This window comes from Orbicella faveolata, unplaced genomic scaffold (genome assembly GCF_042242905.1).
Source record: "Orbicella faveolata isolate gen_17 unplaced genomic scaffold, um_ofav_v1 contig_46, whole genome shotgun sequence".
NCBI lineage: Eukaryota > Metazoa > Cnidaria > Anthozoa > Scleractinia > Merulinidae > Orbicella > Orbicella faveolata.
Genome location: NW_028301576.1, coordinates 418,279 through 441,985, shown reverse-complemented (window position 1 = coordinate 441,985; position 23,707 = coordinate 418,279). Strand labels below are relative to the sequence as shown.

The 23,707-nt window shown below is 37.7% G+C and overlaps 3 protein-coding genes across 6 annotated transcripts; 2 read left to right on the top strand and 1 right to left on the bottom strand.

Annotated features, from left to right (window-relative positions):
* The first annotated feature begins 1,646 nt into the window (after window positions 1-1,646).
* Window positions 1,647-7,077, top strand: LOC110051643 (methylthioribose-1-phosphate isomerase-like). The gene is made up of 3 exons (XM_020757692.2): window positions 1,647-1,858; window positions 4,065-4,725; window positions 5,298-7,077. Exons 1-3 carry the CDS (start codon window positions 1,727-1,729, stop codon window positions 5,567-5,569), a joined length of 1,065 nt encoding a protein of 354 aa, XP_020613351.1. The 5' UTR covers window positions 1,647-1,726; the 3' UTR covers window positions 5,570-7,077.
* An 81-nt stretch (window positions 7,078-7,158) lies between these two features.
* Window positions 7,159-15,088, top strand: LOC110051680 (C-reactive protein-like). Of its 2 annotated transcripts, XM_089277339.1 has the most exons (6): window positions 7,159-9,052; window positions 10,663-10,761; window positions 11,623-11,851; window positions 12,782-12,906; window positions 13,435-13,698; window positions 14,111-15,088. In XM_089277339.1, the coding sequence occupies exons 2-6, from the start codon at window positions 10,668-10,670 to the stop codon at window positions 14,368-14,370; spliced, it is 972 nt and encodes a 323-aa protein (XP_089133465.1). In that variant the 5' UTR covers window positions 7,159-9,052; window positions 10,663-10,667; the 3' UTR covers window positions 14,371-15,088. The 2 variants fall into 2 exon arrangements, with proteins under 2 accessions (XP_089133465.1, XP_020613398.2); XM_020757739.2 differs by having other exon boundaries at window positions 7,159-10,761.
* An 818-nt stretch (window positions 15,089-15,906) lies between these two features.
* On the bottom strand, window positions 15,907-22,850 carry LOC110051752 (protein Hikeshi-like). 3 transcript variants are annotated; one of them, XM_020757825.2, is made up of 4 exons: window positions 22,731-22,850; window positions 19,321-19,349; window positions 17,889-18,113; window positions 15,907-17,020 (listed from the first exon to the last, which is right to left on the bottom strand). In XM_020757825.2, exons 1-4 carry the CDS (start codon window positions 22,750-22,752, stop codon window positions 16,682-16,684), a joined length of 615 nt encoding a protein of 204 aa, XP_020613484.1. In that variant the 5' UTR covers window positions 22,753-22,850; the 3' UTR covers window positions 15,907-16,681. The 3 variants fall into 3 exon arrangements, with proteins under 3 accessions (XP_020613484.1, XP_020613485.1, XP_089133466.1); XM_020757826.2 differs by lacking the exon at window positions 19,321-19,349 and having other exon boundaries at window positions 22,731-22,849; XM_089277340.1 differs by lacking the exons at window positions 19,321-19,349; window positions 22,731-22,850 and having other exon boundaries at window positions 17,889-18,687.
* Between the last annotated feature and the right edge of the window lie 857 nt (window positions 22,851-23,707).

Here is a 23,707-nt window from a genome sequence, read left to right as displayed (position 1 = left end):
AACATCTTCACTATAGATCTTAAAGAGTATCCAAGGTTTAACTCGGTGAAATATGGTAAGCACTCGATCAGATATCTAGGACCCAAATTGTGGTCAAAATTACCAAAGAGCATAAGAGAGGCCACATCTCTCAGCACTTTTAAGACGAACATCAGAAATCTCAACAATCTTGATGCATTATTAGATGATGGCTGCAGAGGCTGTCCCCTCTGCTCCTCCTAAAGAATTTTTTTTTTTAACTATGTATTATTGGATTATAAAATCCACTGTACATAGTCTCATAACATATTTTAACTTGGATTTAAATTTTACTATAGTAAATAGCTATAGGTTTTTTTTTTGTTTTTTTTTTTGTTTTTAGGTATTTTCTTCTAATTTAACTCGTTTTTGTTATGTCCCCGTATTAGTAGGGGAGTTTTTCCCCAGCTAGGTGGTTGATGACATTCTTAATAAAGTTTCTATCTATCATGAGACAACATTTAGTGGCTTAAACTGACCTGAATAATCGGTTATATACTGACCAACGTTAGGTAACCATTAACTGCTTTTAACCTTGGATTTGAAGGATTATTTCCGCACTGGTTTCCCTTTCTGTGACCTTAAGGGCCGTATGAAAACTGCTGTTTTTCCACCCAAAAATCATTAACAACTTCTAGTGTATTTACAAGGCCAGAACATCATAAATAATTTAAAAAATAAGGGTAATAGATGGTAACTTGAATTGTTATCGAGAAAGAAGTGAATGAGATCTGATACTTCTCTCAAGGAACTGTATTAAAAGTACTGTCTTTCTACTCGGGTTGTCACGGGTGCGAATCCCGTTGAAGCCCCAAAATCCTTTTTTCGGATTTAATTTGAAATTGCTTTTTAAAACTGAGATTGCAACTGCATCAAGCGCTTCCCTTTGTACTATGTAACGCTTGAAAAGAGTCGGTATATCATACAACCAGATGAAATGAACGTGATCACATAACAACTTGTTGTATACAGATATAAATTGTACAAAGGGTGATTTCTTTGGCGGCATTTGATTTAGAACACTTTTATTTTCTACAAAGTAGTGTGTGTACTCCACATGTAGACAAATGATACGCGTTTTTCCAGTCTTACAATAACGACTCTATGAACGGCTCCCGGAAAGCAGCGAATACAATGGTCCGGGACATTAATTTGAGGACTTTTATTTGACTTCAAGACTGAGACTATGATCTATAATCATAGTCCCTTGTTGTCTTCTAACAGTTTGGGAAACTAAGGGACTGGACGAAAACAAAAGGGCGCCAGTGCATGAGACTAAGCCTGGGGCCCGTTTCTCGAAAGTCCCGGGAACTTTTCGGGCCCGCAAAGCCACTTTTGGTTAATCTCTTATCTGCATCCATAGTTAATGGAGGGTCCCCTCCATTAATTATGCTGTATCTAAAAATAGAGAGGTGTATACGCCTGAAACTTCTTTTATGAAGGGAACCTCTGTTGATATTACCAATACAGGAGCTAATCAATGATAATGAGCTCCTGACCAATATGTGAAAAAAAAAAAAAAAAAAGAAAGAAAAAAGAAAGAAAGAAAAGAAAAAGCGCTTGGGTTCCGGGTGCTATAACTTTTCGGGAGGCCAAGGAGAGATCTGATTTTATCTCCAGGGAGGGGTTAAATTAACACGCGTCATCATCAAATCGAGGCAACGGCAGTCGTACGCCAACAAACTCTTGCTACTGTTTTTTGCTAACAATGTCACTTTTAGCGATAAAGTACCAACGTGGACATCTTGAAATCTTAAACCAACTTGTCCTGCCTCACAAGTCAGTTTACGAGGAAATAAGAGGCGTCGAAGATGGCTGGCAAGCGATAAAGACAATGAAGGTAAGCGAAGCGCGAAGTTAGCTTAATACTACCCGCGGCGCCTTGCTGAATAATTAAGCTTAAGCTTAAATTTGTTAGAATAGCGCTAGCGTCTTCTGTGATTTTCAAATAAATGCCGAAGTTAGCTGACATAGAACTTAAAAAGGTTTAACTGCTTTTGCTACTATTTAATGTGCAGAGGCATATAAATAAAAAACAAATTTCATTGTTCCACGTGTCACCCTGCTGATGTTTGCAGAACTTAGGAACGTTTTGAAACGTTTTTGGTACGTTCCAAAACGTTTCGGTTCATAAATTGCTACTGCAGTGCTCTTGGGTTTACGAAACTAGTTACAGAAATATCCTCCACGTATCAGAATATAATATTAATTGAAATTCAACTCGGCAGCAACTGGTAATAATTATATTTAGTTATGGGTTCGAGCAATATTTGTCCACAAAGCTCTCAAACATTTTGTTATTCATGTGCAAAGCAAGGAGTTACAAACAGACTTCTGCAATTCCACGTAAACTTCGAGGAAGTTATTTTGCTGTGTATCGACCAAGGTTGTTTGTATCCTCTGGGTTCAGGGGACAAAAATCTTCTTCTGAAGTTGAATCAAAATTCAGAAGGCCAGTTTGTACTCCAAGCAATGAAAGTGGAAGTGTGAGCAACAACAAGCCAGGTAAAAGCAGACATCACTTTTTGACATGTAACAGTGCTACTGAGGAGCAAAGAAACAATTCAGAAAACTTTGCTGGAGACTCTATATTATCTCAGTTAATTCCAGAGATGGTTAACACAGATGTACCTCCCCATTCTGTTCGAGAGGACAAAAAGTTTGTAAGCCATGTAAGACGATCAGTGAAAACTGTGGTTGAGCCATATATTCCAAGAAGAAAAAGCTCTTGCTACTCTCTGTTGTCAAGAGATAATGCTTGTAACAAAGAGTGTATACCAGTGGATTTAGAACAGAGCTATAAGGAACTTACTGATCATGAAGAAAAGTTTGTTATTGATATTATGTTGAACAAATGCTGATCATGATCAGTAAAGACGGCTTTGGTTTGGCAAGTTCTTTAGAACTTTAATAAGATAGATTTGCTGTACATGTACTTTATATAAGTTGCATGTCTTTAGGTTACATTTTGTATCTTCTGAATTTATCATAAATTGATTAACATTCAATCAATCAATCAACAAACTTTATTTAAGTGTCTAAAACTTCTAGTCAGCCCGGAGGCAGACTAATCAGGACACTCCCATTAAAATTGTATTGTGTTGGCCAGAAGGCATAAGTTGTGAAAAGTGAATTGATGGTGTGCATAGGAAGCATTTCCATGGGAACAAAGACTTTCATATTCTGGCCATAGGAAAATTTTGATCAAGCAATAATGATAATTATTATAGGAGGAGAAAGGAGGAATATTAATTTGCCCCCCCCCCCCCCCCCACCCTCCTCTTTTTTTTACTCTCATCCCAATTTTATGGAACCAGAATGTGGAAACCTCTTAGATCATATTGGAATGCTTCCTATGCAGGCTAGTGAATTGAATGTTCGGTTTAAGTATGTTTTCTTCTTGCTTTTCTTTTCATTTTCTGTTTTAGGTTTAAGGGTGTTGTTACATACTAAGATTTTTAAATTAGTTTGCACACTGAATAATGCGACTGCTTTCTGCTTTGCATATCAAATAAGAACTCCTTCCACCTTCTCACCTCCTTGGGTTGTGAGTGTGTGAGGGCGTAATATATAATAGACTATTAGAATACTGTAGCTGGCATACTTCAGGAGTGGAGAAGATGACCCAATTCTTGTTCTGGTGGTTGGTGGTGGTGCTATCTTGCTAATACTCAGTATAACCCACTGTTTACCACAAGAAAATGGTGTTCTATATGAATTCATAAACCTTTATGGACCAAGTTTGTTTGGTCAAGAAGGCTGGATATTAGCTTGATATTCTTGTTTTCAGTCCATAAACATACAAAAAAACCCAGAACTTGGCCAGCATCCAACCATCTTGAGAGAACAGGCCAGTTCAATAATCCGTGCAAACATTTGGTGGTTCCATGAACAGTGTGTATATTGTACACTGAACATTTGTCCTCATACATGTAATATCAATGAAATGGTGAGAATAAAGGCTTTAATGAATATGGCATTCAGTGTATTAGAATTGCGCTTTTTGATTGTGTTCCTCATGAGAAGTGTTATTGTTCTACCTGTAGGTTCGTGGAGCTCCTGCAATTGCAATTGTTGGCTCATTGAGTTTAGCGATAGAGATTCTACCAAGGTCATTTAGTTCTACAGAGGAACTGGAAAACTTTGTAACAGAGAAATTACAGTATCTTATGAAGGCAAGACCGACAGCTGTGAACATTATGGAAGCCTCCAAGCATCTGATATCATTTGTCAAGGATTTATCATTAAAAGCAAAGGATACTGAAACTGTCAAGATGGAATTGATTAAAGAAATTGAAGGGATGCTGGCAAAAGATATAAGTGATAACAAAGCTATCGGGAGGTTTGGAGCAGCACATGTGTTGCAACAAGTAGGTGTTGATAAGCTGAAGGTCCTCACTCACTGTAACACTGGCTCACTAGCAACAGCTGGCTATGGAACTGCTTTAGGGGTAATTAGAAGCTTATCAGAACAAAATCATCTTGATCATGTGTTCTGCACTGAAACCAGGCCGTACAACCAAGGATCAAGATTAACAGCATATGAGCTAGTTTCTGACAAGATTCCTGCTACTTTAGTAGCAGACTCAATGGTATCAGTGCTCATGAAAACAAAAGGAATACATGCAGTTGTTGTGGGTGCTGACAGAGTGGTTGCCAATGGTGACACAGCAAATAAGGTTGGAACATATCAGATAGCTATAGCTGGTAAGTGTATTACACAGATAATAATGTATTTGTTATTAATGCTGTTACATTTTTTGATTCTCATCACAATAAATTCTGGTTGGTTCCGAGTTTTGGAATTTGACATGAGCCATTAAGCTAAAGAGGCCAATAGATTGTGTCAATCAAACTTCAATCTGAATGTTCAAATGAGATGCCATACAATTTTAGTCTTCTGTTTCTGAAAGTAAGAAGTAGCAAAGGCTCTGATTATCCTCATCTTGTCACAAAGAAAAATTATACATCTTGAAACTTTGGTGGCTGAGTGATTGGCTGTTTAGACAAAGAGCTACCCATTACCTGTGGCCAGATTTTGGTGTGCAATAGGTTGCTATTAAGAATAACAGAAGGCTTCTCTAAATTTCACTTTTTAATGTCATATTACAAAGGTAGTCAGCAATATGGTGGTGTAATGGTATGGAAGCTGAACTCTGGTTTGATTGGTCAGGGTTTGAGCCCTCACTTTGTTGTTTTACCCTCACATTGCCTCTCCCCACTTGTTTTCAATGATTACTCGAAGTTAATTTTCAGCCTTTTCTCGTCCAACTTTCCAGCAAAACACCATGGGGTTCCATTTTATATTGCCGCACCATCCACAACTGTAGACTTGACTCTGGAGAAGGGCAGTGACATTGTGATTGAGGAGAGACCAGCAGAAGAACTGACAACTGTAGCTGGAGTTCGCATTGCAGCTCCTGCGATTGGTTGCTGGAATCCAGCTTTCGATGTCACTCCAGCAGAACTGATTACAGGGGGCATTGTCACAGAATATGGTGTGTTTAAACCTTCTGAACTTAAGATGGGGTTACAAGAGAAATGTCAATAGCTAAGTAATGTAAGTAATTGGAAAACAAATTGTACAATAATCACTCAAGACACCTCAGGAACACAACTACTAGTACAGTACCTGGTATGCCTGATGAGAGTGGTGTCCACTGACAATACAGCTTCAGACCACAAGCAATCTCTGTTTTTCACAAGTCTGCAATGTTACCAAAATAGACAAATGGAAATGCATCTACATATACTCAGTTCTTATTAATTTAATTACAAGGCTTTCCTGCTCACTTATGCGACTCATCATGTTATGTTGAGAAATACCTGTGCTGGACAGAGGTTGCTCATAGTCTTGGTAGTTGAGACCAAGTTTGGGATATTGTTTCTGGTGTGATACATGTAGTTTCAGTAACAATTCTTCATTAACTAGGTTTGACAGTAAAAATTATGTGAGTTTTTGTCATTTTGATATCAATTCTAGTTTGTTGAAAAATCCATATCACTTGAATTACACAATCTTTCCACACAGTAGTTTGTTTACATGCAAGGAATGTTCATCTGATTTAATTTATTTTTATAATAAACCAATTATTGGATGATGGTTTTTGTGATATCAAGAATAATCACAGTCGAGGTAGGGGATATCAGCCAAAGGCTGAGGCCAATAACTCTTACCAAGACCTTGATTATTCTGGATATCACAAAAACCACATCTAATAATTGTTTTATTATACATTGAACGGAAAAAAAATGGAAGTCATGTTTTTGGTTCTTCACTGACAGCAAGCAACACAAAGTGTGCAAACTTGACATGATTACCCTTAGAAATCATGCACTGCGGTCATACATGACACAAATACCCATGACCTTGAGTATCCTTGACACGATTATTGTACAACCTGCAGCTAGATGGCATCATACTGATAGGCACTGATTTCGAAAATTCGCTGTACGCTTTCAGCTAATCAGAAAAGAGATAGTGAGTTCAATGTATAATAATAAACAATTATTGGATGAGGTTGTTGTGCTATACAGAATAATCAAGGTCGAGGTAGGAGTTATCAGCCGAAGCCAAAGGCTGAGGTTGATAACCCTTAGCGAGACCTTGATTATTCTGGATATCACAAAAACCGAATGTAATAATCGTTTTATCATACAATGAACGAAAAAAATAATGGAAGTTGTGTTTTTGCTTCTTCATTAACAGCAAGAAACACAAAGCGTGTGAACTTGACATGATTACCCTTAGAAATCATGCACCGCAGTCATACATGACATGATTACCCATGACATTGAGTGTTCTTGACATGATTATTGTATGATCTGCAGTTATGACGTGACACGCTCTGATTTCGAAAATTCACTGTACGCTTTCGGCCAATCAGAAAAGAGATAGTTAGATCAATGTATAGTAATTGAGTTTATGGGGACAATCACTTACTTTCAATACTTTTAAGGTCTCCTCGCCCTGTCTGATTTTTTTTGTTTTTATTGTATATGTACATGTGTTTTATTTATGGTGTGGCAAATAAACAGTGATGGTGATGCATATTGAAATACTTTGCTAGTGTTTAGTTATTTTGTCCAGTGTACTCTTTTCCTGTTAATAGCCCATATTTGTATTCCCATATTTGTATTCCCAGCATTGCACTGGAACTAGCTTGCAACTGAGGCTAATGTGTGTGGAGTCTTTTCAAATGTAAATGAAATTAATCTCCTTTTAATGATACATGGTATTCCCCTGCAAGAGCTATTCCCCTGAAATCTCGCCCCAGGCTTCTACACAGTGAGCTGCTGCATGTATTCAGTAAATCTTGATGTTAACTGGAGGCGATGTACCGTGAAGGCTCGGTAGTGGTAAAAACTTACAGGCATATGTTAATCAGTGAGTTTTGTCTTGCTTGTGAACTGTATATAGAAACCATAGTTACATGCAAATGAAATGATCAACTCTGTGGGACGAGAATTAAGAGAGAAAATCCACCAGTGGTATAGTGGAGTGCCATACATGCGGTTTTCACTTGCATAAAACTGTGGGAAAAGGCTAAGTGCGATTGGATGAGAGGGGAACCTGGAAAAGCGCGATCGATGAACAAAATACAAGGTGTCTACACAGTCCGCGCTTGCCTGTACTCTTCGAATACAGGTATAAAGCTCTAGACTAAAGGGATTTCACGGAAAACACTGACTTGTTTTTTTAGTTTCGTATCCCCGTTAGAGGGAGTGTTCGAATTTGACTAGTCCTTCGTACGTGGAGACGAAGAGAATGACACTGATGTTTGGGCTGCTAACTGCCAGGAAATGCTCTTCAGGTCTCAGTAATTTATTGTAAAGATTCAAATTGGACGCCAACGCCGGCGAACATTTAACAAACAGCTTGACATTTACTTGAGAAATTCTCTTAATTTTACACCTGTGACGCCCAAACTATGAACTCAATTATAAGAACAGAGTATAGCAGACAGCAACAAAAGATAAAAGTTTACTTGCTTCTGTAGTGCCCCCACACTGTAGATATCCAGTGACAGGGGCTTGATTCAATTTTCGCCTTGTCTGTACATCTAAGTAATGTTTTACAGTTTCACTGTATGCAATACGTCGCACAGCTAAGAGTATTAGTTTGTTTGTCTGTTTTTTTTTTTTTTAATTATTTTTTTCAATGCAATTTATAAGGAGAAAAGAAAATTGGCTGCCATGATTAATTGTATTATAAACATAAAGTCCTGTATCACCTTATACTGTTATTCACCCTTGTTCCAGAGGAGAAAAAACTTCTCTCGACGTTCTTCTCTCGCTTACTTCGATCGGCATGACTTTTTCGATTTAAGTTTCAGAATTACTGAATTGAAAAGCCGGCAATGTGAGTGCAGTGATAGGACGTAATAAGAATACGGCAATGCTCAACAGAATTTCCGGCAGGACCAGATACACTTTCAATGATCTAACTTTAAATTATATTTGCTATTTTCATAAAAAGAAAAAATAATAGCCGCGGGAATAGAATGTAATACTAGCGCCTAGTGCTCCAGTAGTTTTATTGTGACTGCTATAACGCGACGAAATAAATTGATTGTATTTAGCACAACCTGATACAAACTTTTAGAATTGCCTAGCATTTAAAGACAAAGAAAAAAAAACATGATAAATATTAGGTTATTCAACAAATGCAGCGGATTTTACGCCTGTAATGACCGGCTGTGTTTACTTTGTAAGACATATCGCGTAGATTTTTTTGAGCCATTTTATTAACAGGATTGACGTAATGTTTGGTCATCTTTCCTCATGGTTTTAATTTAACTGACACACTCAATGCGTAGAAGGCAGGTTGCTTCTGTACTTGAAATAACTATTATCAGTTTGGGAAAGACATCCTTGACTCAACAGAGCAAACGAGTTTCAAGTTGTTTTCTGCGGAAGAGACTCTCACTGCGAGCCGGTTACCATGAAAGGAAATTAAACCTTTAACTGAGTTCAGATTAGAGGGCAACAGCGATATTTTCCATCGAAAATTACCCCTACATGTTGGAGGAAGGTATAACAAGCTATATGATAAATTATTTGTTTGTTTGCACTTTTCAACCGCGTCTGTGTTATAATTACGACTATTTTGCCAGGGTCTAGAGTTTGTTAAATCTATTTTATATGATAGTGCCCATGCTTCGGGCGTAGATGTAGTGGGTGCCCGAGGAAAGGTGTTAGTTCAAAAGCGTAATTCAACAGTGCCCGAGCGCAGCGCATCAAGAATTCAAGCACGCAGTCTTCGATTCGATTTCATAGTTGAGGATGCTTAAAAACAATCTGAAAAATCCGTGTTCGGGTTCATTAATTCTCTCAGCAAATTTAATTTCCCCTTTCTTCCAAAGAACTGTCCACTGGATGTCATTTGCGAAACGAGAAATTAGAATTGGATTAACAAAACAGATGTATTTGCTCATTGATTTCAATCAGTCTTCTTCTTCCAATAGGAAAACGATCATTTAAGTTTATGTAACTATAGCAAGCTGTAAAAATAATTCTTGTTTTTTACTCATTTTGTGTTGTAATACACTGAAACTTGCCACTAGATTTCGATTTTTTTAAGCCATGAATGATGTGTATTTTACCAAAATTAAAATTTATTTTAATCAATTTCATATATTAAAATATATGCAAACGTTGCTAAATATTTGCGTTCTTTTTAACGAGAAAATGAAAACAAGAGAAAATTATAATCTTCTCTATAAAAGCTGAAAATTTCTTGTCCAAGGTATGTCCAGTTGCCCACCGCGAACGGCAGTTTCTTTTGGTTCTTATTTTTCTGAAAGTTGTAATCCGAATACAACTGACAGGATAAATAGAGATTCAGCTTTGAGTTTTAGTTTTAATTATCATGAATATCTTGTGTCTTGCTGCCGTTCCTTTCTTAAGTTAGGGAGTTAAAGTAGCCACGACCGCGACGCCGAGGATAACGTCGATTAAAAAATGACTTTACATTTTACCTACGAATCTCGCGAGACTCTAAAGTCATTTACTTTGTTTATCACTGACAAAACTTTCACCAAACTGAATCTGGGACAGAGCGATAAACTTGAACTAAAATTTTAAAAAAACTAGCCGTCGTGGTTTACGTTCTCTAGACAACGTAGAATTTGGTCATTTCACGTTGTTGTTTTGCCGAGGACGGTTAAGAAATGTGCCAAGAATTATAACGCACGTGCACAGCCATTGTTCTCCTAATTAAGTCTTTTGTTTAACGACATTCCCGTTGCCGTTGCCGTCGTGGTTTTCTTAAACTTCCTAATATTGATCCCATAGCGTATTCTAATTTACACAAGCATACTGGCAAATATGTAATTTAAAAGTGGTGGGTTCACGTAACAGTTTTAATCCAGCTCATGCCACAGAAGGTCAGATAACAGCTCTCCCAAGATCTCACATGAATGGCTCGATACCCTTTGAGAGAAGAATCAATCAACAGAGACAATAATCCCCCTAGCCCCGAAACAATAATAGTTGCTACGCTATGACGACAAATGGAATCAGTACAAGCTTACGAGAGCTGCTACATTTCGGGCCAAAAATTTTGACGAGTGTTAATGGACCAAGTTCTAATGAAATATCTGATTTTCCTACTAATGATAACTTGCATTTGGTATCACTCAGACTGAATGTTAGGTAAGATGATGTCAGCCCTGTATCTGTTCCTGTTAGTGATTGGCTTGAATATAGACACAGCTGCGCTATCTATGATCAGCGGTTCAGGTAAGTTGGACAGTTAGGTTGAGTTGTCCTGCCACAGAATGTTTCCAAAGAGTGGTAAACTTACAATTTCTTCACAAGCAGACAAATGATTACGGAATAAAGAATATGGTGACGTACAACATGCGTCACTACACTTTCAGAACTTTCTTGGCTTAAAGAAATTCTGGGGTTGTTTCAAGCATCAGTTTCTAACTTCTAGAAAATCTAAAGCCTGGTTTGTGCGTAATTATATTTAAGCAATAGCACACTTTTTCCGTGTTTACATAGCCTCATCTAAACACGAGTAGAGTTCGCAGAATTCGAGACAGTTATGCAAACCCGAGACGTAGTCGAGGGTTTGTACAACTTTCAAGAATTCTCCCAACCCCCGAGTGTTTAGATGAGGCCATGTAAACACGAAAAAACTGCTCTATTGCTTTTATAAAATAATTCTCAAAAATACGCGCGAATCTAAAACGTCACAACCGTGTTTACATACTCTCATCTAAACACACCTATCGACCAATCAGAGCGCGCGTAGTAGCTCAGTTATTTTATAAAGGAGAATGGTTGTCAGAGTTCTTCGTTGTATGTTTTTGTTTTTGTTTTCCGTTTTTTTTTTTATTTACCATTGAGTGAGGAACTAACCAATGGAAACGTTTCGGGTTGCATGATTTATGCACAGTGCTGCATAGGTACAAAGCGAAAGATTGTGCACGATTGTGAACCTTCCAACATAAATCTTGTCGACTTTGTTTGCTCCTTTGAAGTTTGCTGGGCTTCAATACTATTCACCTCTGTTAACTGTAGTTTGTGCAGCTAATTGTGATGAGGTTCTTTAGCACTCAGTAACTTAACATTGTTTCTCTACGATTTTCACAGAATCTTTCGACCTTTATTTTCCAAAAAATTCGGATGGTTATGCAATAACAGATGATATTGCCATACCGGATATGACGTCATTCTCGGTTTGCTTTTGGGTCCAGCTGATATATGCCTCTGGATCAACAGTGACCTTGTTGTCTTATTCCAATTCTGTTTACGAAAAGGCGTTCCTATTGGATACTCAAGGAGTGACCATAAATATCTACATGGACGACGACGGTCAATTGTAAGTAAAATGTTCTGGTAAACTGTGAGGATATAGGTTAAAAGTGGTGGTGTGTCTTCACGCGGTTCTTTGTTGCACACGGCAAGCGTTTTTGGTGACACGTTCCGCGTGAAAATATATGATTTCTCACATGCTGCGTTTTTTGGCCTCATATCTATACTTGACAAGACCATTAATACGACCTACTTGAAGATATGAACTGTAAAAATCATTAAAGCATCAATTCAGTGACTGTGTCCTTCGTAATGGAGGACGAGGACTTTGGAGTGTTGGTCAGCGGACAGCAGCTTCATCCCTCTTACCCATGAGCCTCCTGTATCCCTGCAAAGAAGAAAGCTCGACAATAATTCAGCCTCACGACTCTCCTGGACTTCAATAAAAACTCAATCTTCTTATCTCTTATCCACAATTTTAGTTTTGTGCATAGGTCCAAGGACGATAAATTAATTTTTTTTTCTTTCGCATCCCTACACATCTCCACTGAGATAACAAGTAATGCTTTTGTGGGGCTTTATCGCACACGAGCCTATCTGTATGAAATTAAACAAATGACAACTCTTAGCGAAGCTATCAAAGTTAAATCGCCTCAATGTCTTGCAAAACTGATACATCCCTCCCAAAAGAGAGTGCTATTTTTTAATAATTGTATTATTTAACGGGCACCTAACCAGTTTAGTTTCATATAATTAAGAGTTTCATATAATTAATTGGGTATCCTCTTACCTATTTTCCGTGAAATACATTACACATAAATATTTTCTTTTGATTAGAGGTACAAAAAAAAATATTGTTGTTTTTGTTGTTGTTGCAATAGTAGTAACAGTAGAGACCCTACTTTGAACCTTCCCTTGTTTTGTCTTGCTTTGTTTTGCCTTGGCATTGTCCCCTTACGGCTGGTTTTTACTTTTTTAACTGTGATTTCATGATCAGGTACCCGACGCTTGATCTTAAAGACGAAAAATGGCACCACGTATGCATCTTGTTGGACCAGATATTTTCTAATTTTAGCTTCTACTTTGACGGTGTTCATACCACTTTGCGGAGTTTTAGACGAGGTGACAAAGACATACTGCATTTAACACTTGAATTTAATTCCCTCTAAGATAAATTACGGATAACCAATTTAGTCTAAACTTGGTCCTTGTTCCTTTTAGTCTATCCTTGGTCTAGATAAAAATCTAGTGCCCTATCGCTATGGAGCGGTACTTTCATGACCTATCATGTTGTAGTTTTCAGTTCTCAGAAACTATACAAGGTCCTGGTGTGCCCGAAGTCTTTCCATGAAACAATGGTATACGTGACTGTTTAAATGAACGTCAGTGATCAGTAGCTTACAATCAATCAATCAATCAGTGGATCAATCAATACGTCAATCAATCAATCAATCAGCAAGCCAATTATTCATCTTCAATTTTAATCGCAAAAATGTGGATAGGGCCGGAAGTTTTAGGGGACGTGTAGAAATTTCCGCGTACTGAAACAATGATAACACCATGTTGCCAGCATTTAGAAGTTGACTTTGAGAAAATAAGCTTTCCAGTCACTTTGTGTATTATGAACTGTACTGTATTTGTTACCGGCAGAGAAAATCCTAAAAGGGGGCGGCACCTTGCTAATTGGTGCGAGGAGGACTAAGTCGATCGGCCAAATCACTCACCGCATGAGCGGAAGGTTCAGTAACCTGAACATATGGGACAGATACCTGACTGAGGATGATTTACACAAAGTCCACCGCAGCTGTGACTTGAACAGAGGAAATGTCATGTATTGGTGTGAACACGTGATCGCCCCAATGCTTAGAAACAACGTCAGTATAGTATCTTCATCAACAGAGTGCAGTGCTTTGTGTAAGTGTAACGGATTATCTCGTTGGTTTTTCTTGCACAGTTAACAGGTTCGATAATTCATTTTCCAGTAAACATCTTGTTCTCTTTCAACATGCAACCAGCTAGAGAGGATGACGAGTAAGAGAGCTTATCCCCCAATTTGGCCTTATTCCCCAAATGAAAAAAAAACAACAATTGACTAGCTTCTTATCTCCTCATTTGTGGGTCTTCTGTTTGTAAAAAGTAATTTCACGATGTTTAAAGAGGGGTAATAGGAAAAGTTAAGTAAGCTTGAAGAAATTCTGGTGTGCTGACAATTTTGACAATTCTGACAATTTGTCAGCTCGACAAGAAAATGTTATCAATTGACTCTTACTATTATTCGTTCGCTTGTAACTGTTAGCATGATGACAGTTTTTCCCACTTTTTTCAGATGCCGATGCAAGCTTTACTAGGCAAGCTAGCTTCAAACTTACGGGACACGAGATTACCCAGACTACAGTTCGGGACGACTTTACATGCGCTTTGTACTGCCTGCGGAATTGTAGCTGCCAATCATTTAACTTGTCAAAACAGTCACATAACCAGTACATTTGTGAACTGAACAAAGCGACAGACAAACAGTTCCCTGGTGATCTCGTGTTTATGGCTGATGACGATGTCACGTATCACACCATGCTGACGCTGCACTGATTGCGTGACAGGCTAAGTCACATGGCTGCTCAGTTTGTTAGATAGTAATGTTACCGCTACAGGTGCAAGTCAGTTTTTTTTTCCCACTTAACATTCATTTTTGTGCAAGTGATTAGCAATACTTGCTGTATTAAAAGTTGCTTTATTAGCACAAGTGAGAATTTGTCTAGTTAAAATTCACTGGATCAGTTTTTGGTCACTGTCGCGATTAGATTTTTTAACATGATTTTATACTAAGCATGTTTAGCTAGTGTGAACCAGGTATTAAACCACATCACTCTTTGACTGTGAGATTAATTACCCAGACTCCAGAAACAGACGTTTTGAGCGCCAGCTTTTCGTTAGAGCTAATCCCAATACCAACTAGATTTGTTATCTGCTCACCAATATAAATTTGTTTCTTTGGGACAAAATCAAAATCTTGATGAAATGCCAACAGTCTAATCTGGTCACGAGATTAATATTATGATCGATTGCTTAATTGTGACATGAAGGCCTGGTTACCCTGCGTCTACGCTTTCCGTTGGATATGGCCTGTATCATAGCCTTCAATGTGACCCAGCTCGACCGAGCTTTTAGTTTACTGAAGACGTTTCTAGAGTTGTATTTCGACATTTTGAATAGACTACATATTGCATAACTACGCCTTTGGTGGAATATCTTTTGAACACAGCACAGATGTACGTTTATGAAAATAAAAATAGAACCAGTGCCATTACGAATGTCTCCCTGTATGAAGATTTCAAACTTATGATGTTCACGGTTTCACTGACAGTTTGACCGTGTTAGTGAGTATGCCAAAGCCTGAGTGGCCGGCAACAGAACAGGTGCACAAGGGACTGGTCAAAACGTATTGGGGGTGAGGGGGTGGGCCAGAGCAGAGAGAGGGGGAGGGTGGGTCATTCATTTTTGAGCCATTGGTAAGGAGTGGTCGGTCAACTTTTAGCTACTCATGGGGGTGGTTCATCCTATTTTATAACAAATAATTTAAGTCTAGAACTACTGGAACAGTTGGCCACACACTTAAATTTTGTACGCATCAAGTCGTAATTATTTGAGAAGTAAAAAACATGCACCGTGTTTCTGTTTAACAATTAGATTATTCGCTCTCGATTTCTCTCGCGTAATAGTTGACGAAGGCGCAAGCATAGAAATCGAGAGCGAATAACTCGATTGTTTTTGTGTAAATCTACTCTTCGTTCAAAACTTTTGAATATTGTCCTTTTGAATATTGTCCTCTTCACAGACACCTCGAAAACGGGGCCGTCATTTTGTTAACAAGCGCACACTGCTAGGCTACTCATTATCTATCACAGAATAGACAGTGAGTAGCATAGCCAATCAGAGAACGGCATTCGTGATACTAATGCTAATGCTTTATACTAAAACTCGATAGAAACGCGTATATGTTTTCTATTTCTTAAATAAAAACAAGCAGTTACCAGTCCCTCATCTTACGCGGGTTTTGCGGTAAAACGAAAAGCTGAAGTGAGCGGAGAGAGGAACTCAATACCTTATTACAATCCAACGATTAAATTCAGAATATAATTATTTTAATTTATACTAAAAGTGTTACACTTTACTACTCGACAAATTGCTTCTGTTGAACGTGAGGATACATTTCATATTTCCTTGCAACTGCCCTGAAATAAGATAAAGCTCTGTGAAATCAGTCGTTTTCTTTCCGAGGGCGTCTGAAGTCCCGGAAATTAATCTTGTACCGCGTGACAGAGCACATCAAATGTCTAGTTTATTTTATTTAACACTTCATGCAACCCTTCGAAAACTATCATTGCAAGACAAGACTAAAATAAACTGTTTGACACTTGCTAAATACTGGTGGCTACGCAATCGCCATATTGTAGTTATACCGTCATACGCATCCATGTCTTTATTCAATTATCGATATTCTAAAATTCACTACTTATTCATCGATACATATAGTTTATGTCGGTGAGACAAATTCATCCTTTCTGAGTTAAAAAAAAAGACAACGTAAATTATGTTTATTCAATAGTCAGTACATAAAGTACAAATAAACATTGGCGTCTTTGGAATAAACTGAGCAGCAATTCATCTCTCGAAAGTGAACATGATCCAACAGTTGTCAAGAATCTGAAGCAAGTGCAGATAGATTCCACACTAAGATTTTTGCTGTTTTCCTGGAGTGCCACTGTTTTTCGTTTTTTCTAAAACAAACAAAAAAAAAGCTGAGGTTTATTTGTACCTTTCTAGCATATCTCTCGTTGTACGAGCCGTAAAATGTAGAAATACTGCCCAGCTGACGTTAGCGGAAGCAATTTTCATTGCGTCAATTTTTCCAGAAATTAGGGTCGTTTGCCATTTTTCTTTGATAGTTCTCATACCACCGTTGAACCACGCTCAGTGGCACAAAACTCTCTGATGGATTTGGTGTCATTTGGGTCTGTGTTATGGCAAAGGAAGATGCAAAATTGAAGAAATTCTCCAACATTTTCTGCGTGTATTCCACAAAAGTGTTCAAGCTGGATGGTATTGATTGACTTGCTGGTGTTTGTTGGGCCAACTGGTCCAAGGGCTCAACTGAGATACCAATTTGAGCGCCTGCCTGGTCAATCCCTGTACTAGCATCCATTGAAAATGGGTTCTGAACTCTTTCCTCTGGCTTGACCTGGTATAAAGTGATAAATTAGTTATGACCAAGTCTTCCAGAACGACGTGAAGCTATGTGCCTAAATGATTAACTCTGAATCAGTGATTCCCTGATACACATTCGATTCTCCTTACCAATTGCTACACATTTCTGTCAAATAGTCGGCTGTGAAAATTTTGTGGTTTATCAAGACCATTATATTTCCTCAGTTTACGCTAGACTTCAAAACAGTCGATTTTTTTTCTCCTCAGTCTCACTCTACGTTTAATACTCGCTCCTGAACTTTCGTTCGAAGTCACCGCCTGAGTTTACCAAGAAGCAACTGTTTTGGTGTCTGAGCTGACAGACCATGATGTCTTTACTATGTACAGACTGTTTGAAATTAACTTCTTGTATCTGTTCAATCTTATTAAATGGACAGTCAACTACCAACGGATAGGCCCACATCAACTTCAAAATATTCAAGTTGATAGAGGGGGATACATGTAGATACAGTATACAAGGAATTAATAGTTGATCACCTGCAGGCAGATGAAAACAAAAAGATACACCAGGCAGGAGACAGAGACAGAAATGAACCCTACCTCATTTGTGAGGAATTATGTGTCTTGCTGAAGTTTTGTCAAAGAGGAGTTAGACTGGACTTGTGGCCTACAGTTTCGCCACTAACAGAAAAAGGCAACATACTCTGTACACTGTTGGACAGAAATTTCTTTTGAGCTACTTTGTCAAAGTGCAAATGGCGTGGGGAAAGAACTCTGCGCTTTGTAAAAATGTGCCTGTGATGTTGCCATGACAACAAGGAATGTTTCTCCCAAAAATTAAAGAAACCCCATTGTCTAAGGTTATACTTTATGCGACCCATTTCATGTACACCATCACATACCTTTGCAAGTTTAAATATAGCACTTGGTTTGCTGTTTGCTATGAATCCTAGTAGCTGTGACTTTGGTCCGTCGGGGGTTGGATAACAGTAGTAAACTCCCCCACCCATCCCATCTGGGAATGGGGTCACACCAGTCAAGAACACTACCACATGATGGATACTTTCAACATCAGTTAAGTTGAAAACAAACTGAGTAGGTCCAATCTGTTGAGCATCAGTTTGCACCTGTAACAATATCGCAAGACACCTCACAAACATGTCAATCAACATAAACATGTTCATCATACATTAAATGTGGATATAATCAGAAATGACTTCAGAAACATTAAACCACACTTTAAAAAAATAAATGGAAGTCTGTATTTGTTTACATATATAGCCTGCAGTGCAGGTGTATTTTGAGCATGCAAGTGTACATTTCCGTATAGGGTCACCATCTTGGATTTGGTTACTATGGGGGGTTGGGGCGATTTGTCAAGGGAGTGAGAGTGAGGTACCCTGGGTACCAGAGGTTTTCTCTTGCGCGCAGCCGATGGAAATACCTCGCTTCACTTCAGAGACATGACTGACACTGGAAACCGCAGAAGAAAATCCCCTGGCACCTAGGGTAGAAGCGAGGAGAACAGAGTAGGAGGGAAAAATAAAGTGCCCCACCCCACACTACCCAAACCCTCTACCAGTGAGGCATCCAATTACAATCCAAGATGGCACATTGAAAACCTGGTTTTATCAACCATCCCATTCAAAAATAACCTCTGCACTACAGGCTAGGGTTTACACTTTCATTGTGACCCCCCCCCCCCCCCCCATTCAGATTTAAAGGCTGTACCTTTCCTGACACTGCTCAAAATATAGTTAATTGAGTTAGTTATGTGATCAAGCTAGAGCTATAGCAAATGCAAAGATAATGAATGACTAACAGTATGATGCAAGGGAGAAAACCTGTTAGGACATGATCCCTAATTTCACGATGACTCTGAAAACCACATCTCAAAATCAAATGCCCTGATACAGAGTTGATTGTGCAGGTTACTGGTATGGTTCCTTTCCATTTTTCATAACAGACATATAGGGCCACAAAGGGTGAAGTCTTATAATATTAGCTCAGCATTCTTACTTCTTTTTATGTGAAGTGTGATTGGTTAAAAAAAAAATCATCTGATACGTAATTAAAAAGAGAGAATCAGCATTATGCGTGATCAGTACCCCTCACCCCCTTTGAATCTATAATATACGCGTACATCATAAAACCACTCATATAAGACAAGATGAATTATCTCTGAGAGATAAAGCTTCTGTTTGTGCAAGAGGATTTTGCCTTTGAACATAACACATGCCAGAAATGAAATAAAACTGAGATTTAATTTGAAGGCTACATAGGTCATTAGCAAAGCAATTTAATTTATAGTTTTTGTGAAATTCAACTGGTCACCTGATTGCTGATAGGTGATAAACCTGTCACTGCCAAAACAAAAGGAAAGGAATGTTATTCAGGTGTGAGTAGGTTAACTTCAGGTACTTCATGAAAACAAGTAAAAAATAATAACTTAAATGAGAACATGAGAGAGTACCATAATCACCATAATGATTCCACAAGAAAATAATCCATGTTTAAGTCTATCTGAATCCTTCACTCTTTACACAAATTTACCCAAAGCCCTGGGCTTATTAATGGGATTTTACACTATTGACTTTAAAAATGTAAATATGTAAGACCCTCTTTTTCTTCCAGAATAAATTCTTCATATTGAACCAGGCCTCTGCAAGGAGTACCATTTGTACAAAATTTATTTAGTTCAGTGCAACCCTAAACTCTGTAAGGTTCCAGCACATTCAGTAAACAACATGCAGACAGCATTTGATGTGGTTTGTACTTAAGTAGCTGCTTATCACTGTAGTTGTATTTTATTCCCTGTCTTTTCTAGAGATACGGTTCTAACCAAATCCTTGTAGTCTGTTTCTGAGTAGTTGTGGGACTCAGGGCCCCATGTCAGGGCTCGAAAAATATTTGAATTCCAGCTTGCCCCATGGGCAAGTAATTCTCAAATATTGCTTGCCTGGGGCACTTCCTCACTTGCCCAAGTTTTCAAACTCATTAATAATTCATGAAACCAGAAATGGAAGTTATTCACTGGGGTGTTCGAATGTAATAACTTCTCTGACTTGCTTGCAATCTTCTTAGTTTTGATCTGTTTCATTTGCCGTTTCCTGAATTATGGGCTGGGTATCTTAAAAAATCCTTGAATCAATGTTTTCAATCTGTGTAACTGGGTTGTGTGCAACTCCTTGAACATTAAACGGCATCTTGCCTAAGTAACTCCAAAAAAATCATTTTGAAGCCGGAAGCGCATAAAATTAAAAACAATTAGTAAAAGAAATAACATTTTTGTTTCTCCTCTTCAGTTCTGAAACAGGCACCGTGTTGATTTTGTAAATCCGGCAAGTTCATATTTTTTCTTTTAGGTAGTTGATAAATAGTTTCAGTTGAGTGAAAACATCTGCGTTTGAATGTAAAACTATTTTTGGTCAAATTTTGTGATGATGCTAATCAATTTTGTTTTAATAGTCTATGGCAGTGCCTTAAGCAAGATTATATTTCTGTTAGGAAACTTTCGCGGAAGATCGTGAGGGAGATTTTTGGTTGCTGGCGAGGGATTTGTTTTTGCAGTAGAAATATACAACTTCTTTCCAGGTACAGCTTCTACAGCTGTCAGTGATACAACTATGTCAAGTTTGTTCTTTTACTGTGAAACTGGTAAATGCTCACAAAAAACCCCCGGAAAAATACTGCTCAAATTGTAAGAAATAAACACAGCATTTTCGTGCTGGTCACAGTTACTTTTAGTTGTGGAAAGAACTTTGATCAGGGCAGATTTTTATCATATCCTAGGTAACCACTTCTGAACTGTGAACATGTGCCATGCAATAACCAAAACAACGCTTATGACTTGTAATTTTTCTCAAGACCCATCTAAACACTTTCCATGTGTCAAAAATTTAGTCGTTACAAAGTCGTTATCAAACATTTACCGGTAGTTGGTGGACAGCTTGCCTGGGTTCTTGCCCGTGGGGCAAGTGAGGAGGGAAAGTTACTTGCCCAAGAGGAAATTGTACTTGTCCTGGATGAGCGGACGGGGTGTTTTTTTTTCGAGCACTGCATGTGACTTAAACAGAATACTGTTTATAAATACATAATTACCCTACTGATTTGATTTGGCACCAATAATTTTCCTCCCCATTTAAAGGTGTTGTTTTGTAGTTCATCCCTTTTCTAATAAATGCCTCAAAATAATTTCCAAGACATGCACTTTAAAACATGTTACCATCTTCCAATGCTAATAATAATGCAAACTAAGGGTAAAATGCATACTGCAGACTTTTAAACTGAAATGTGTTACAATTTCCATCATTAAGATATGAGAGCTAACTGTAAACATGCTAACCAGAGTGTTATTCAGGCTAGTTGTGAGTTGATAACTTTATTTACACATGGTAAAAATTCCTAATCAGCACAATTTAAAAGTATAATATCTAAGTCGACCTAACTAAAGTAACTAATAATTAACATAGTGTTATTTATGAGAATAAAACCCAATCATATCACTAAAGCTGCTTTTCAAGGACGCCATTCTCATTCAAAGCTGTCATGATGCAGTTTGCGTTTGAATTCGTTTAAAGAAATTGTGGATTGGACTTCATGAGAAAGGCTGTTCTAAAACATAGCACCCCTCTAGGAAAAACTTCTCTTAAACAATTGGTGCAGGGCTGTGGATTTAGAGCCAATTTATTCTCAGAATTCCTCAGTTGCATTGATACGAAGTAATATCATTTAGAGATACAAATCAAGATTGCAGATATTCAGGGATCAATCCATGTAAAGTTTTGAACATCATAACAGAGGTGGCTACCAGCAGGGTGCATGTAACTGTAGTGCAGACTTTCCCTCCAATTGGCCTGAACAATCCTGTTGAAGATTAGCACTCAAATATAATGGAAATAACACAATATACATTAAAAAGGTCTGTAGTATGCATTTTAACTCTGGTCTGCAGTCTGCATTTTACCCTAAGTCTCCATTTTATCCCAGGTCTGCAGTCTGCAGTCCGTAGTGTGTACTTTACACTGACAGATAATAACACTTACACAGTGTAATTGCTCTTCTGGTAAGGTTTTGTATCAAGAGTGATTTTTAAGACTTAAGAGTCAATAACGCCAACTTTGAACACAGTCACATTGTTATTAGGGCACTTAAGACATATCAGAGTAGAAAATGAAATGAGTAGATTGTCCCAAATAAGCACCCCACCTTTATGAGTGCCCCTCTCTAGCTAGTTTCCAAAAATAATGTGATTTACAACAGACAAGAAAATCTTCAACAGTAAAATAATTTTACACATGATCAGGATGATTTAGGCAGTACAAATAAACAGCAACACTACCCATACGATAGGAGTTCTAACATCTACCAAGCCCCAGCCCCCCTCCCCCCCTAATGTAATCGTGATACTAAATGTCACAATGTAAACTGTTGTATTCTTATGCATTCCAGTAATTTTGAGAAGTTTCCTGTGTTAATGTTCTTCAGGTGAATAATTCCCTTGCTCACCGTGCAAATAAACCTAGATCATGGATTTTGAAATAAAATCGGGGAGAGTCTAAATCTGAAATAAGTTTAAGCTTAGCGGTTTAACAGGGTTTAAGTAGACGTAAAAGCTTTCATGCACTGTATAGTTCCCAATAACATCTTCTAATGTTATAATTTTATTCCAGGCAAAATCTAGTGATGAGCTTTTTGTTTATCGATTACAGTTAAAATTCTCCGACAGTAAAGAACATACTTACCAAGCGTCCTGACACTATACATCCAAACATATCTAAGAACACCAAATTCCCACTCGAAGTAGGATTGTTGTTGTTTTTGTTCGACCGTTTCGCCAGCGGTCAACTATAAAAACGTTCGATCACGTGCCAGGACCTAGAAGCGAATGGTCGAGTTAGATCTGGGCACTAAATTTAACGTCATGTTTGATTGATTGATTGATTGATTGATTGATTGATTGATTGATTGATTGATTGATTGATTGATTGATTGATTGAATGATTGATTGAAGTTGACTCCGCATAACAGAAAATCATAAATTAATAAAAATACAAATTACATCAGAAATTTCCCAGTATGAATTACAACTAACTAGGAGCAAAAATTGGAGCGAAGCGCGGAGAGGGTAGAATTAAAAAAAGCCTTTGAAGCGCCATGAAGGATGTGCCCCAACATCCAATACAGAATAGTAATAATAATAATAATAATAATAATAATAATAATAATAATAATAATAATAATAATAATAAGATGGAGATGTAGAAAGAAGAGAAAAAGTAAACAAGGGGTGTTTCTTGGCTTCCCTAGGCAACTTGTTGTTGCCCGGAGCCAATGACGAAACCAGCTTCAATATCATCAATAGCTGTGCGAATCTTTAATAATAATAATAATAATAATAATAATAATAATAATAATAAAAATAATAATAATAATAATAAATGAAAGCATGCATCCAAACATATCGAAGATGAGATGAAATTGGAAGCATACTACAATTTGTCGTACTAAACTTAAACCCAAGGCATTTTAAGAAATGATCCAGCCTTGCTCATAAAATAGAGACACTGCCAATCTCCTTAGCATGATCTGGTAAAGTTTTCCATTCACGATATTACGTATAAAATAGCTGTTCTTAAAAGCATTAGTTCTACTATATTGCATTGGAAAAAAGAAAAGAAAAATATCGATTACTTTCACGATGTCCTGCTTCGTGTGCTTT